The 17,277-nt window shown below is 38.8% G+C and overlaps 1 protein-coding gene across 1 annotated transcript in view; it reads left to right on the top strand.

Annotated features, from left to right (window-relative positions):
* LEKR1 (leucine, glutamate and lysine rich 1) overlaps nt 1-17,277 on the top strand; it is a 65,543-nt gene that overhangs the window by 45,056 nt on the left and 3,210 nt on the right. Inside the window, exons 7-12 of the mRNA XM_075157500.1 lie at nt 4,750-4,831; nt 6,744-6,821; nt 7,105-7,308; nt 8,873-8,966; nt 14,278-14,430; nt 15,437-15,736. Coding sequence (XP_075013601.1) covers nt 4,750-4,831; nt 6,744-6,821; nt 7,105-7,308; nt 8,873-8,966; nt 14,278-14,430; nt 15,437-15,736 — 911 coding nt within the window. The remainder of the gene's footprint in view (nt 1-4,749; nt 4,832-6,743; nt 6,822-7,104; nt 7,309-8,872; nt 8,967-14,277; nt 14,431-15,436; nt 15,737-17,277) is intronic.

The following is a 17,277-nucleotide window of genomic DNA, read 5'->3' as shown; positions in this document are numbered from 1 at the left end:
AACAGTAAATATGGGTGAATTATTATCTATACTTATGATGTCCTTCTCCTTTTAATATATGTAATTTCCAGAATGCCCAGAATGTCAACTGTGTCTGCATGTGTTTGTAGTTCATCTTGTTTTGAAGTTTTGTGGAGTACTTCCCTCTTGAGAAATTAAAATATAGTATGACGGTATTCTGTGAAAGACAATTTCTGGAATATAGTGGAGGATTAGTTTATACCGATCTAGCTACACTTATATAGTTTTTGCATTAATTCATTCCTGTCTTCAAAGAGAAAAAATTTGCCTGGTGAAAGTTCAGTGCAAATAACCTCTTGTTTATATATTTTATGAAATGGGAAAAAGAACTTCTGAGTTGTATCTAGTTTGACAGAAATCAGAAAGTTGCTAATAACTCATAGAAATGTACTTGGGCATGCCTTGCTAGTGCAGGGGACCTCCTGCATCTGTTGGATACCAAAAGGTCCTTTTGACAGTTTTATGAGGAATGCCAAGGAGATGAGCAGGCAACGATTCACCTGGAAATAGTTATCATCATTTACCTCCAAATCTTCTCGAATAATTCACTTGAACAACAGATGCCAGAAATTATTGGAAAGCCAGTAACATAAATAATTTAGATGTTTCTAAGCAGCCCTAATTTCTAGGTAAGTTTTTGCCTCCTGTATGATACTGTGCAAGGTGTTTTGTGAATGCCTGAATAATGTATATATTAAAAGACAGCAAATATTCACTCCATTCAAACTTCAGGAACTTATTTCACATTAGTCAAATAGACATTGCAACAGAATATATATAGAAGTAACCTTAAGTTGTTAATTCTAGTTTTTTGTAATTATAAGGGTTTTTTTTTAGTTGCAATACTGTTGTATCAATTCCTTTAAACAAATTTATCAGTAAGTTTAAAAATGTTTATATTTCATAATTTTCTTCTCTTTCTAGACCATTTATTGATGAAAAACTCTGGGGAATGGAAAACATACATGAATATTCATGTTTTTTTATATTATGCAAATAATGTCAAGTGTAGAAATGCTTGTCAGTCTCTTGTGATCACACTGAAAAAATGAGAGTGCTGGTTGCAGATTCCCCAGCTTCACATAATTCTTTCTACAGCTTTGAACTAAAATATTTTTCACGAAAATGTATTTTATACAAAGAAAAACGTAAGATGATCTTTGTATTTTTTAAATAGTTTCAGCACACAAGTATGATGACTAGTCTCTTCTTCCTTCCCATGCCGCATCCTCAGGGAAGAGCCACGGGTGAGCTAGATACCAAAGGGTTCCTGGGCAACCTCCAGCTTTCCTGGTCCAAGCTCACATGCAGACAGCCCGACAGTGCCCGCTCATTACTGTGGTCCCTTTTCCTCCACCCACATTAGCAGCACTTTATGAAAAAGTACAGTCACAGAATCGTAAGGTCATTTTAGAGATGAAACCACTCTGCTGCTACTACCGGAAGTTTTATTTTCTAAGTGTCTTTTTTTTTTTTTTAAGAGTCTTCCGAGAAATTATCTTAGTGTCATTTGTGTATTCGTTTCTTCAGTAGCATCAGTGAGAAGAGTTTGGGGGTTTGCGTTCTTCTGCTGATTAATGCAGAAGTACTGGCGCATCCATAAAATTGGCAAAAATAAAGGTAAGCTTGTATTTTTGTCTGGCTGGTGATTACGGACATATTTTTATTTACATAGTGGGCTTTCCTGATTCTGAATTATTTTTTGAGGACAATCAGTCACCCAGTGATAGGCAAAGCTCTTAAATAGGGACTAAAAATCCCATATTCTTTAGGGGAAAAGCAATTGGAGCAAATTTACATTACCTTTTCAAAATGAAGTGAATTTTCGCATACATTTGGCTGCTCCATTCACTACTGTGTTCCTTCGCCATAGTGGTGACTTATTTATAAAGCATCACCGGCTATACTTTGGGGTAAAAGAGGCAGATGATTTGGTTGATAAAAAGTTGGTATTGCTGGAGACCTGGAAAGCAACATGAGAAAATAGACTATTTCAGATATAATCGTCCCTGGAATGGAAAATAGAGTACAGAAGGCAAACGATGAAGCAGAGTCTTTGAGGGGGGAAAAAAGAAATAATTTACCCTCCAGGCTGGAGAGGGTTGGCTGTGCTTCCCACCGCGGCCCTGGCTGTGCTGAAAGGGGCTGCTTTTCCCATTGGAAAGCATTTCAGTCTGAGTTTTTCTCTCAGAGCTTTCACCTGTACTTCCAGATGATAAATTACTTGCATAATCTCAAGAATACTGTTTTTTTTTAGAAACAGCGTATCGTTATGGACTCTTGGATTTCCAAATCTGGGACAGGAAAAATTCCATGTGAATTGCCATTTGCCATTTTTCAATACAATTTGGCAATCTTAACATTTTATGAGTTAATACCCTGTCCAGGTCCATTCGCTTCTGTCAGTCAGGGCTTGTAATGAGCAGCGCTTTGTGTGAATCCATTCTCATTTATTAAAAGGCTTTTTTTCTTGAATATCTGCTTACATTCTTCTGTTTGCTCATTTAATTATGTGGACTCTGACTGATGTGAATCAGAGTAGAAGCTGTTTCGATGTTGAAAGATTAGTGACGTGGCAATGTCTCTAGACAATGGCAAAAATGAATGCAGCAGGACTGCATTAATATTTTTGCGTCTGAAATGGATAAACACAATGGCAATGGTATGTTATACAAAAATGTATTTTATCTGTTTTGTTGTCTGTAGCAAGTGGTATAGAAGGTGCTTCTATAATTAACTTCCACTGACTTTTGCAAGGGCTTCGTCAAGCCCAAAGAAATTTTAACTTTCTCTTAAAAAAGCTCTTTATGAATGCTGATAGCTTGGGAATGTATCTGACAGGTAGTGTGCACTTGACCCTATATAATTCTCTCCCTGATTTTTTTGTTGTAGTCTGAGATAATAAACAGCTTTCCTTTTCCCTTTATTGAAAATATGGAATCTTTCACGTAGCAGGATTTAGGCAGATAAGGTGTGACGTGGGAGATCGCTGGCAGGCAATCACACTCCGGGATTATTCGTCATCATGATAGTTGCTGGAAATGACTGAAATAGGAACGTAGGAAAAGTTACAAAAATTCGGTGAATTCTGATGTCACAAATGATAAATGTAATAACAGGAATCACAGTTAGATTTGGTTTCTTGGAGGATATATCAGGGAGCTTTGAAGATGGAGAGGTTGGACTCTCTTTGTAGCTGTTCACCTTCAGAGAGGAAGTCAGCTCATCTAGTTTGCTGTTGCATTTTGAGGGAAAATGTTGCTTTTTCTTCCACTTCTAGATTTGTTGCAATGTTCTATCATACATTTTTTTCCACGTAGTTTATGATGCTGCCTTTTTTGTAGAAACAACTTTGATTTCTGGACATTCTTACGTTTTCTTGAAAGCCAGCTCTCCTTGTTCATGAGCTTATTTAGATATGCTCATTAAGATGAGAATCAAATTAAGGTATGTGCTGTTACGTCAGTTTATAGGGCTTCAAATCTTGAAGTTATGACTATACTTAGGATTTCTCTTTAGACAAATGGATAACATTAGGCCACAGACAAAACTAGATGAGGTTTCTTTGATATATAACTGTTTGAGAAGGTTGAGAAGTTTGAATTATTTGTTATTATGTTCTTTGAGATAAAATGGTCTAATACATGTCACTAAGGGATTTTAAATCAGCTTTTAAAATTAGTTTGCACTGTAAGCCAGCAAGCAGTTTTAGTTGCAAATGGTGAGAATGTTCTCACCAGCCTGTATTTTTGCACAGTACCTGCTTGTTACCTGCCTGCAACAAAATGCGTGGGTGCTGTGCTGCAGGTGCAAACGGACGGCTGCCTGTCCTGCAAAGCCGTGTTCGAAGAGACCCAGCTTACTCAGAGGATTGAAAGCTAATAAATCAAAAGCATTACATTATCTGCTGGGAGTAAATTTGTCACTTTTTCATTTACATGAGACTGTGCAGAAGGAGAGATATTTAACAGTTCTTTGATCTTTGCTCAGTATTTTCTTTGGAAGTTTTTTTCCAAGTGGAAAAAAAAAAAAAGATAATTAAACTAATTGTACAGATGAAGAGAACTGGGATATATACCAGAAAAAAGGCAATGGCTGATTGAAACTGATAGGTGATGTGTTCTGAAAGATAAACGTTTAGCTAAGAGAGTCTAAGACAAAATATATAGTACCATTAAGTCAGTGTCAATGTTTTATATGAAGTAGCATTAGCAGGTTATTTTCAGGTCCGCCTTCCTGCATGCTTTTGCTCTCAGCATTATGTACAAACAGTATGATTTAAAGCATTTCATGTTTACATTTAGTTGAATTTGATGTTTCCTTGTAGGATAAAAAAACCCAAACAAACAAAAAACAGCTTCTTGCTCTAAAGCCATACTCTGTATGAGTAGAAATTGGAAGGCTGTTCTGAACTGAAGTGTACAGAGATGCAACAGCATTCCAACCTTTTCAATAAAAGTAATTTGTTATTCTTAAGAAAATATAAACAACTGGCTTATACGGTTTTGAAGCAGTGAGAGATCAATTCAAATATTACAAATCGTAAACCTGCACTTTTCACAGATGGCCATTTTGCGTTGTTCAGAGGCAGAGCTGTGATGTGCTGCTGTGCCTGTTCGAGGTGGGAGGGAGGAGCTACATATCTGAGATGCAAATAAAACACAATATGTATGAAAGTGAGTTATTTTAGTATAAATACAGACATGGAACCCGTGTTTTTGTTTTCAGATTTAACAAACCAAGTAGAGACAATTGGACTGAAGCTGCAGAAAGTAACAGCCGAGATGGACCACTACAAAAAGCTGTTAATGTAAGATTTCTGTTTGCTTGATTGTTTTGCCTGCGCATAAAGCTGTAAGAGACCACTTTTGTTCAGAAAGCGCTGCTTGTCATGATGATTTGAGAAGGTTATGACCAACAGAGAAAATATTTTATCTTCATATTAAACGGTCCGTATTTCTAACCACCTGACTGAGCGTGTCTGTCTGTGGAAGCAGGGCTTTCTTCCTCCAGCTCCTCCACTGTTTAGTGATACAGCAAAGAGGAGGGTTAAGTCAGCTCAATCTGACGCTTCAATTAACACACAACTGTAGGATAAATTTTGTGAAATACACTTAACTTCTGGACTAAAAATGTATGTGGAAAGTAGTATTTCACATTGTAGGTTTGGGATGGACGGAAGGATGCAATAAAGCTAATCAGAAACTTTAGTATTAATCAGTGACTGATTTTTTTATTTGCTCCAGTGCCCCACGCCCCCAATGTAAATTTGCTGTGACTTTTCCCCATGCACCAGTATGCTACCGCGGTTTGTAATTTTACTGTGTTGTGCCTATGGTTTCAAGTAAGAGTATGCAAAACCTAAATTAATAGAGCAAAAATAGAATGTCATCAGATACTTGTCGGAGCTAACTAAAGCCCGATGACTGAAAAGAGAGCACTCGCATAGAGAGCAGAACTCGGCTTGCTCCATCTCCAGCTCACCCAGAAGGAGCGGTGCCCGGTCCCGCTTTCAGACGCCGCTGCTGTTGCAGCCCACACATTAAGGGGAGAGCAGAAATGAGTCCTCTATCAAAACTTGAGGAAACAAGAAAAAAGATGCACCTCTTCTTAACTGTTGTTGTGCTATTGCACGCTGTTCTCCTGGGTTAATGTTTTAATGGCCAAGGAAGGGCCGTGCAGTGGAGTTGCCACGTTCCTGGTGCCCCAAGGCTGCCCTCCGTTGACTTTTGTGGGAGCAGTATCGGGCACCCAGAATTGGGCCAGGCGACCTCCAGGGTCCCATCCAGATGCAGCGGTGCTCAGTGGGACCTGTGTCGTCACCTCTAAAAGCTGCGGGATCTGGGATCTGAATGCTTTCCTGTATTTAAAATCCTTGTTGCTTGCATATAGCGTAGAAAATCCTTCAGAAATAGCAGTGCTTTATAATTCACTTTACAAGACTTTATAATTCACTACTGAAAATAAAAACTACTGTTTCAAATATTAAGCTTAAGAGTAGTGAACTAGTACTGCCAGTCTCAAGACCAGCTGTCATCGGTCTTTTTGTGTGTTTTCCTGAAATTTAAACAAGAATTCATTCTTTTATGATGTGTACTTTCTTTTTTTTTTTCCTATATTCAGAGGGTCTGAACATAACGAAGTTGCAAATATTTGGAATGCTTAGCAACAAAGTATTTTAATGATAATACAAGTATTGAGTATGAAAAAAAGATTTAATGAACACAGTTAAATAAACAGTAAAGGGTTTCCAAATGTAATATTAAAATTTCAATGTAATATGGTTACAATTTAATAAAATAACATATTCTATATCTGTTTAAATGTAAATATGAAGCTTAACCATGGTTATTAATTGGTGAAATGATGACATAATGACAAGAAACCTGTAAAGTTTCCAGCCCTCTTACCTACTAAATTGTTATTTCTTCATTTTTATTCATATCTTACCTGAAACTTTCATCGGTGTTGCAAGATCTCACTTTCTTGTTCGCAACATTAAACTGGTGATCCTAGGTTAGGCTGAGATTATGTTGGAAGGGTAACTTCCAATTACTTAAAAATGTTAGCTAGAACTAACAGAACTTTTTGTTGTCTGCCTTTTAACTGAATTAGAAAATGCAAGTTAGATAACATGTCAATAAACCTGATGTTCAGGTTACTGCATGAGTCAAGGCTAGCATTTCTTTGGACAAATACACATTTTTGTAATGTTTTCTTAGGGTGAAATCAACGGAACTTGATGTCTGTCAAAATGAACTGAAAAAAATGAAATATGAAAATGGAATTTCTGAGTCAAGGTAAATGCTGAAATTATATGTCATAACATAACATAGAGATTTCTGAGCAGTGAGAGCAAAAAATTTATTTTATTATTTTAATGCAGCTTTTATACAATAATTTTTTTCTGGTTTTAGTTTCTATTTTTGTGTTCACGTCACTAGATTTAACTTAATAAAGAATATATAGCTTTTTTTCTAATATTTTATTTTCCAGGTACAAATAATTTCTGTCTATTTAGTATATGTCTGTGAATAAGAATATAGTAGCAGCGATGCTGATACTTTCTTATTTCATCTGTAGACTTACGAAAGAGCTCAAGGAAAAGGAGGAATGTCTTCTAATTTGCCAACAAGTATGCAAACATTTACAGGAAGAGGTGGCTGAGAGAGAAAGGAAAGAAGAAGATCAAAAAAGAAGAACTGGTCGATCAGAAAGTGAGCTGGAAGCACTTAAAGCTCTTCTTAGACAAACAGAGGAAGAGGTGGTGATGTTGAAAAAAGAAAGGTAATCGGAGCTGAGTCACCATGGGTAATCTCCTGTGACTGTACGTTCAGCCTCGATTGTCTTTTTGGAAATCTATTGAAAATGAAACATTCCTCTTCTGCCAGCTCCTCAACCTCTCTCACTGTTACCGAAAGGACAGATAGATTCTGTAAGGCACCAGAGGTGGTTTGTGCCGGTTGGGATGCGGGAGGAGAGGCGGCAGAACGAGGAGTGTGGCTATGGCACTGGGCAGACTGGGAGAGACCTGCTGGTCCCAGCTGTGTGTTCTGAAGTCACTGCTTTGCCTGTGTGCTCGGGACAGTCCTGCCCTGCTACTGCCCTGCTACTGCCCTCTCTCATCTCCTGCTTTTAGGGCAAAACTCTGAAAGGCTTGGCAGCCCTGAGCTCATGTCCTCAAATTTGGGAATTCATTGGATGGATTTTTTAAATTATTACAGTATAGACAAAACTTGAATGAAAAAGAAAAAAGCCTATTAAAAAAAAAAAAAAAGGAGAAAAAAATCCTTGCTTTGCAGTCCAGGGCTTCAGCTCAAGCTTAATTAAAACACCCATTTATTGCAGTTGTTACAGCTGCTATTTGTTATGTGAGGCTTGTAGAGCAAAAGCCCTGGAGAATTTAAATTCTTGTAACTTACATTATTAGCAACTTGCAAACCGTAACAATGCTATAAATATTACAATATGCCAGGTTACTGGATATGGTCTAGTATTTGGTGAAGTATTTGGTGAAGTGTATGGACAACTTCCCGCCAGTAAATTTTCAGTTACTGATAAATTAGCTTGTCTTTTATTGGCAAAATAGAAAGTGCTGTCCTCTAATTAAGACATGGCAGTACGTTATTGGTTTGATTTGTGTACAATGGAAAAGGTATTCAGAGAAGTGGCTTTTGGAGAAGATAAGCATTTTTTGAGAGTGATGTACACCAAGAGGCATTAAGCTGTTTTCATATTTAAAGGGTTTGAATATTCCCTGTCCTCTAGTACTTGCATGAAAAGATATTACATGTTAATTTAAGAATATTTCCCTTCTACTTAAACCCCAGATACATGAGTTGTTCCAGGTGGTACGTTGCTAATAATCTAAGTTACAAGAATTTAAACTCTCCAGGGCTTTTGCTCTACAAGCCTCACATAACAAACATAACTCGGTGGTTTTAATTCAAAACCTATTACACTTGTTTAATTAATGATAGTAAGATTCCGAGTTCATTAAATACGACAAGTTTTGAATATTGTAACAGTTTTTCAGTGTTCTTCAAAATTTGACCTGAGAAATATTAAAAATATTATGAGGTTTAAATATGTGTATGTGGAAGAAAGATCAGCTATAGTATTTTTTTTAAAACATAAAATTCATAAAGCATGTGATGGCATTATGCAAATGCTAAGTAGTGATTACTGCTGTGCCTCTGGGCTCCAGGCAGGATTGCTGGGCTTATTGCACAGAATACTAAACAAAGAGGAAAAGATGAGCTTTTGCCACAGAGGACTTAATTGCAAGAAAATGGCATACCACCAATCTGGGCAGAGCACATATTTACATACGAGTTTTTGTGGTTTCTAGGGAGTTAATGCTGATTTCTCATCAGAACAGAACAGAGCAGCTGCAGGAAACATTAAGACAGAAGATGCGGAATGAAGATAACTGGAGGGAAAAGGTAATACTGGATGTGCAGTTGGCACCCTTTCGATTTCTTCTTTTTTTTTTTTCAGCTGTAGTCAGCTGTCACGAATGAGTACAGTGAGCCAGATACCTATCTCCTCAAGTGCAAACATGTCAATAGTATTCTTTGTACAAGAGGTTTTAATGGGTGATCTCTCTACATGGGTTGGAACTGAACGCAGAAAGTATTTAGTATGAGCGTTTACAGCCTTGGCAGATGTTCAGGTTTGATCCGGACTTCCCAGGTTTCAGAGTATTTGCAAAGTGCCTGTGTTAGGAGTGCAGTCCCCTGAAAGCCCGGGTGTGAGGGGGAGGACTGAGCCCACTGAACCTCTGATCTTCCAAGCTCGGTGCTTGCCACGAGTGCTCTGCAGGAGGGGGTGCAACAGGAAAAGCCCAGTCTCATGGGCTGTTGTCCTACACAAGCTCCAAGGAGGTGAACATGCAGAGCCCACCCTGTTCTGTGTGCAACAGTCCAGGTTATAGACCCTGAACCACAATTCTGCATGGGGGAGCGCATCAGTGCCTGGATTTGTTTCCTGATGCATCTGGCAGAGAAGCATAGGAAAGCACATATTTAATATTGAAGTAGTTTCCCAGTAAAAACAAGGTTGTACGTTGTTGACAAGATGGAGAAAGCGCAGAGCCTTCCTGCTTGCAGGTTAGGTGAACTGAAACCGAAGATTGCTATTTGTAAAACAAATCTATAAAGTAAGTAATAAGCAGATGAGCAAAAATGTCCTTTCCTCAGAAGACAAGTATTTGCAAACCAAAACAAACAAGCTGTTGTGGCATAGTGATTCTGGAGCTATCAGTTGTCGAACAGCAAAAGGCAGCGGAGTTGTTAGCCGTACAGCTGCAAGGAGGGCGAGAGGTGTGTGGATAGCCTGCTTGGCACTTAGGGCAGTTATGAACGCAGGATACACGTTCATGCCATCCCTGGGACGATTCTCTCACTCGTGGCCATAGGCAAGTGAAGAGGTAACATGACAGTTTTATCCTTTCCAAGTCCTCTGTGAACATGGAATTTGTTGTTAATATGAACCCATCATTCCCACTGGTGTCAGGACAAGTTCCCACATGTATGGAGAGGAAGATGACACCCCCAAATTAGCAGTGTCATCTAGCTCAAGATCTGAAGTACTTGGAACAAGCATTGATTTCAGCCTGGGGGCGCAGGGAAGCTTGTGCAACCGGGGTTCAGGGTACGTGTGCCCCTCCAAGCAGTCTCCCTGCCGAGCGGCTGAGAGGCACCTTGTTCTGCCTGGCCCGGCAGGCTCTGCGTGCCCGCAGGCTGAGCAAACAGCTCAGTGGGAGGTGGGTATTGGCTTGGTGAGCGCGCGGCTGATGACAGCATGGGAACCTCAGCAGAAGGTAGGGAGTGCTGGCTGTCAGCTGCAACGGGGGGCTAGGGGAGGGGGCTAAGGAGCGTGGTGGGTAGGTGGAGGAGCGTGGTTAGACTGGGGAATTGGGAAGGGAGACGTGGTGGCAGAAAGAAGGCATGTGACTTCTCCATTCGCTTGAGCTGCGGGTCCTCACAATAAAAAAGAGCTAAAGGAGTTGCACAGTGAAAGTCCCAGAGCTAGAACAGACCTCTAGGGTGCAAAAGGCTTCTGCTCTTTCTGCTGACCTCTAGGATCACCAGTTCCTTTCAGAGAGTTGCATCTCTGCCAAATAGGCTCCTGCTAATGACTTTGATGGGTTTTTTTACTTGCCTTCCCTTCAAATCAGAGCAGTATGAAAATAAAGACTTCAGTGAAATTTACTGTGAAAATACCTCTGTATTTCATTGGAAAAGACCTGACACTCCTACGACTTGGCTTCTCCGTGAAATGGCCCATCCTTTGTTATTTTAATTTATTAACTCTTACAAAAGCCTGCAAAGCCACTTTCATACACCTTGCCACCTAGGCACTTTCGGTAATTGGACAATGGTTCCTTTCACAGTGAGGAGGAAGGGGAAGGTGGGAGGGAGAATGATACACCTTCCATACATGCATCCTCCTTTATACGTGCCCATTTTTCCTTTAATGGAGTGAAGGAAAAAAGAAATTAAGTAGAGGCTACAGATGAGAAGGATGGTTGACATACAGCCAGAAGGACACCCCGAACTCAGGGGGTAACTGGCTTGGTTGGAGAAAGAGATTAGGTCTAGTCCTGGTCCATGGACGTAGGGTGCAACGTTACGAAAATGGCTCAGACGCAGGGCAGCACACCCAGCTGCGCACCCGCCCTCAGAGCACCTCGCCGTAGCCGTGCCGGTGGTGTACGCGTTGCACGGGTCTGTTCCACAAGCATAAACTCCTGTTAACGTGTGTTTTCTTCTTAGAAGCGTTTCCCACCACTAGCTGCATCTTTAATGGGTGTTATTACATTCTACAAAGTTAGGTTATAACTTGTGGGTTGTCTTTTAGTGTGTACTTTGGTTTGGGGTCTTCTGTGGAAAAATATTTTCAGCTGATTTAAAAGATAAATGTGTATGCCCACTGTATGTGCTGATTGGATAGGTTTCTTAGCTAATTGCACAGCTGGTTGGAACGTGGCAACGTTACAGCTCCTCGTTTATACTGGGCTTCGAGCAGCCTCACTGCGTAACAGCAATCTCGGGCGTCGGGACCTTTGGCTCTGCTCTGCGGGACAGATCGCTTTTTCATGTAGTTCTGGGTCATGCTGTGAAGTTCTGAGCTGGAGACTCTAACTGGGATTAGAGAGTCCAGCTGCCAGTCTCTTCCAGTGGGATTTGGAAAGCTGTTTATCATAAACAACTGTGAGCATGTAAACTTTGTTTTAATCTGCAACTTTTTCACGTGAGCACCAAAAAGCCCCCAAACTGAATATAAGAAATAAAAAAAAAAAAAAAAAGCTGTGAAGGAAAAATTGAAAATAGTGTTGAACAATAACTCTAACTTTTCTGATTTAAGCCTTACATAATTGGTGACTAAAATTACTGTCTTTTTTCTTTTTTGGTTCAGTACGTGATAAGTGCCTGAAAGCTTTATTTAGTCTCAGGAAAATTTTTGGACTACTAGCAATTAGGATCAGTTACATTTCTTTTAAAACTTCTTAACCTCTCTGTCGCAGGATATAATTTTAGAATGAGGTCACACTGTCTGCATAATCACAATGTATTGTTCAACCTGGCATTAAAAGAAGATAAAGACTGCTACTAGTAAGAGAGAGCAATTACAGCTTTGGTATCACAGCCATTAAAATGCAGTGAACGTCAAGTGCTCTACAAAGGTTCTCATCAGACAAAAGAATCAGAAATGTGACAAAGTGACAAAGTTATCTTTTCCTTGGGTCAGTGTGCCATTGCATAAGTATAAAGTGTTCCAGTTTTCTATTTAAAATACAGATAAACCTCAAATTGTTTTAATGGAACAAAAAAAAAATCTCTCTTTTACAAAAGATTTTAAGATTGATGTAAACATTTGTTTTATGGATTTTTTAAAATATTAATTAATGAGGGGCATGTAAGTGGTTTGAAAGCAATTAGTAGCCATTATGCCTTCTTTGAAGATCAACTGCCATTTTATTTCCCATTCTGGTTATCAGCTTTATTAGCTTCAAGTGTTAAAAGTGAAAAATGCTTGTATAATCTTCAAAATGAGCTCAGTTTTTTATACTGCCTTTATTTTTTTTAGTCTTTGTAATCAAGTAGCCTCCAACATATGATCTGCTTCTGTAATAATATGTAGAGTTAATAAATTTGTTTTCTACGATTAGAATCCTAACTCCCATATCTAATAGTGTAGAAGAGATATTTATAATAATAATGATAATAGTCTACTTTACAAATATACCAGTTTTAAGCTAAAACTTAGTGGGGTATTTGTGCCTATTCCATGCCCAGAATTGGGTATATTTTGATTTTAAAAAGAATAAAAATATTTCCAGTTTATCTTTTACCCAAAAAGAGTTAGGGGGATTTGTTATACTTTTGCTCATAATTAGTATGTGAAATTAGATAATTGTAATTGAGTTCATTCTGGGCTTTTCTGCTTTTAATAATTTTAAGTAATGTTTAAGTAATGTGCATGTTTAATGTGCTCTTCCTATTCTTTCAGCGTGTTATGAATAAGTCCATTAGAATTCAGCCTGCAGAAATATAATATTAGCATACTGGTTTAGGAAAAATATTTTTCAAAATATAGCCTTAAAGTGTTTCCTCCAGAATCCAGGCTTTTATTTTCAGGAAATTATGGCTGAATTTTCAAATTTGCATTTATAATATTAAATATGTGAGATGCCTTAAAGACGGGGATATTTTACCCAGAATTTGCAATTCTCTCACTTTCGTTTCTCCGCTTTTTTGTCCAGAGCTTGTCCCACATACATACCGTCAGTCAGTGTTGTCCGGACCCTAAAACGAGCTGGAGCTGCTCCTTGCTGTCCTTGAGCCGTGGCGCCTTGCTGCTCCCTCTACCTCTCCTTGCGGTGGGGCCAGCACGGCGGCTGCGTGCCATCGGCACCGGGCGATGCTTGGAGAGGCGGGCATCCCGCTGGTGCCTCGCTGAGAGGTTCTGGGGAGGCTCCTCTACATGCTGCCTCCCCTAGGCTTCTGATACTTACAGCAGATTTAGGGGGAGGGGGACACGTGGTAAAATGGGTATGCGGTGCTAACGTGCACTGCCCTTCTAAATTGCAAGATAGCACGCGTGGAGTATGCGTCATCTGAGCGTGGTCCCTGGGAGCAGGCAGACAAACATTTTGTATGGTAAGTTGCTGTTCACTGACAAGGCTGAGTGGCAGAGCATGAATAAAAATGATTTTATAACAGAGAGTTAACATCTTTGTATTTTAATATTGAGCTTATGGCCTATTTTTAGCACAGTAGATGTCATTTACTGTGAAATGTATCATTTTGCTGCACTTGAAAATAATAACGAGCTGAGTTTTACCTCCAGAGCAAATTCTTCCAGCAAAACAATCATTATTTTAAGAACTGGCTAAGGATTTTGTAATTTAGTGTTTTCATAGTGATTTAGCATGAAGTTCAGCTCTCTAAATTTAGGCATCTAGCACCACTTGAGACACCATGGGGCTTGCGAGACATCTTCCCGGGGCTGCCGGGTGTGACTCGGCCCTGATGCTCTGCGGAGCAGGAGCCGTCCACGCCGCCGTCAGCCAGCGGGAAGCGGGAGCTTTCCCTCGCCAGGCTCCAACGGTTGCGATCGTTTTGTGTTTGTTCCGCGTGCAAAATCTCAGTCTGCCAAATGTCACATCACTTCATTTATAGCCGTGTGGAATGTGAAAAATATTTTAAGATACGTTGCTGCATATTGTTAAAAACCACTGTTCCCTAGATGGAAATTGATCTGGCTAAAGGTGAAGCACGACACAAAGAAGCAATTCTTAAAGTCAAGGAAGAAGCGAGAGTGGAACTAGACATTGAAAGACAAAAACAGCAAGAACTCATCACGAAATATCAGAGAGATCACGAAGAGCTCCAGAAGAAGGTGTGTAACACTCAAGAGAAAAGTTTTGTGGCAGTAGATAACGTAAACCTCTGAGCAATAGTATGTGAAGGAATAAAACCTTCTTTATGTGTAGTCCTGTATCTAGATGATACAATATTTTTTACCCAGTCTTAGTATATGGTATATGTTTCTTTTTTTTTTAATGGAACAGGCTAAAAAGTAACTATTCTAGTTAAAGTTAAATGGTGTGTAAGTTCTTCCTTTTCTCACATTTTCTCTAGCCAGAGTTCATCTATGTCCGTAGACTGTAGTTGTTAATTATTTTTAAACTGACATAATCATTTTTTAAAAGCTTTGGGTTGTTTCAGACTGTGACAAGTTGTCACAAAACCATCCACGCTGTTTTTTCACTTCCCAAATTAATTCAGCACCGATGGGGTAAGGTCCAGTGGCCAGTTAACTGCTTTCTTGTCTGTATTGGTGGTTGCATCACATGCAGTTGGCTGTTCCCAGCTACCCAGACCTACCTGAAGTTTTATATAGAAATTGAAAACGGTACCTGTAACCTTAGTTTTCAAAAGATTTGACACATTTCTTGAGAATTCTGGAAAAATCAAAGATATTTGATTAAATTATATTGTTATTTAAAATTTGTTACATTACACAGTATTTTAAAGAGCTGAAAATGACAGTTTGACTTAGTTCACTTTACAAATATCTGACTATGATTTAAAAACCCTGAAGAAATACTGGCTTGCTGTAAAGAAGTTAAGTTTTTCCATTTTTACCTCTATTTCTCTGTTTGATCTTGGACATACTAGTTAATCTCTCTCTTCTGAGTGAGTTTTGATTAATTTACAGCTCTCTGATATCCTTTGAGGATATTAGTAAATTCAAAGTGGTTTTTTTTTTGTCTCTGAGGATATGTATATTTGCATTTGTATTTTTTTTTCCTGAAGGCAACATTTGTCTGATACTTAATTCTAGATATCTAAAGACATCCACTGAATGTAGACTAATGCAATTTTTGCTTAATCCAATGCAGATACCAGGATTAATATCCAGTGCCACCAACAGCTTAAGGATGGAGACAGAAATTCTTGAAAAGAAGCTACAAGATGCCCAGATCAAACTTGCAGAGAAAGATGAAGATAAGGAAAAAGAAATTCAGAGCCTTAAAAGACTAATTACTGAACTTGAATTTCAGCTGACGATGGAAAAGAACAATAATGAATCATTTCTGGATAATATGAGGAAAGAAATTAAACACAAGTCAGATGAACTGGAAAAATTAACCCAGGAGAGGACACAGCTGATTCACAATTTGAGTCAAGTTCAAGAGGAGGTAGGAACATGACCGAGGAAATACCTTGCTATTTTTACATGTGTTCTCTAAAATAATTTCTAAAAGCATCTATATTTCAGACCCTGTTATGTACTGGTTTAAAAACCATTGAAATTAAAAGATTTGTAAAACAAGTCCATCATAATTTCATAAATACAATGTACCGCAAAACATGTGAAATTTTTAATTCAGCAAGCACTTAAACTAGTGTTTTATTTTAAAAATATTTTTTTTTTCAGGTCCTGCAAGACATTTATTTGTTAGTCACTAGCCTCACATCATGCTACATAAACATGAGTAAACAATAAAGCATCTTTCATGTTTTTAAAGTAGAAGACATGGACATTTCTCATTCTTTGAACAGGACAGCAGCAATCCTCCCAGTAATCTTACTTATTTTGGAAATCATTTGTAAGAAAAAAACTTCATACTGTCAAGAGGAAGGAGAGTGGACACGGTCCTGTTCTGAATGGCTTCTGGGGCAGAGATTGCATCTTTTAATGTGGGAGTGTGTGTGTGCATCCTGCCGTGCTAATGGGGATGTATCCCACCTCCCACCAGTAAATCCACTTTCTGTAACACAGGAGTGCATAAAAATTAATCAAATGTGAAGAGAAATTTGGCTGGTGGATATTCTTACGACAAGCATTTGCTGAATGTTTGGAATATAATGGGAAGGGAGGGGAGAGAGCTGTACTGCTCCATGAGAAATGTGAAAACCGTGAAGTCAGGGACTGTAGATAAGATTAGACTGGAATGTCCAAAGTAATTAAGTGGCAGAAAAAAATTAGTAAACAGTGAAAGTAAACTCCAAAATGAATTAGGGCTTGGGTTGATATTTATTTCTTCCTTGAAAAAGGTTCAGAAACACTGTGTTAGTGAAATTAGAATGATGTTGGCAGTCGTTCTGTCCTGTACCTATGGAAAAAGCTCTTGGACAGGCATGCACTCTTCAAGTATTGGTGGGGAGCTTCAGCAGAGTAAGGAACACACTGTTATCCTCAATCGTGAGATTCCACCAGCTCTGCTTTGTTCTTAGTTTTCCCCACTCTGAAGCAGAGTTCCTCCTCTAATATAATTTTATTAGGAAATGAGGAGATGAGAGTAGTTGAAAATCGAAACTGGTTTTAAGATAAACTTTGCACCACAATACTTTCTCAGATTTGCAGGTAACGCTTTCCAGGTAATTTCATGGACTATCAGTGACCATCTGAGTGGCAGGGAAAGTAATGTCTAACTTCCTTTCATTAAGCTGTCTGCAGAGTTAGGTATTCAGAGAATAAGTTATTTTGGATATTTACATCTCTCCCACTTCTACCTCTGCATGTAGTTATGTTCCTTCTCCAACAGCTCCTTCGCTTGCAGTTGGCACAGAGGTTAGACAGCCTGAGCAGAACTTCTGTGTTTCCACTCTACATCCGCTACAGATGCTTTGACCAAAGTAAAATTTTAAAATGTAAAAAAATCGGTCAACAAAGGACTTTTCATTTCTCCATCATTTTTCAAGTTTTGATGGGAACACACAGGCAAAAATTTAATAG

Source organism: Calonectris borealis, chromosome 9 (genome assembly GCF_964195595.1).
Source record: "Calonectris borealis chromosome 9, bCalBor7.hap1.2, whole genome shotgun sequence".
NCBI classification, from domain to species: Eukaryota; Metazoa; Chordata; class Aves; order Procellariiformes; family Procellariidae; genus Calonectris; species Calonectris borealis.
This window is presented reverse-complemented; position numbering and strand designations above follow the sequence as displayed.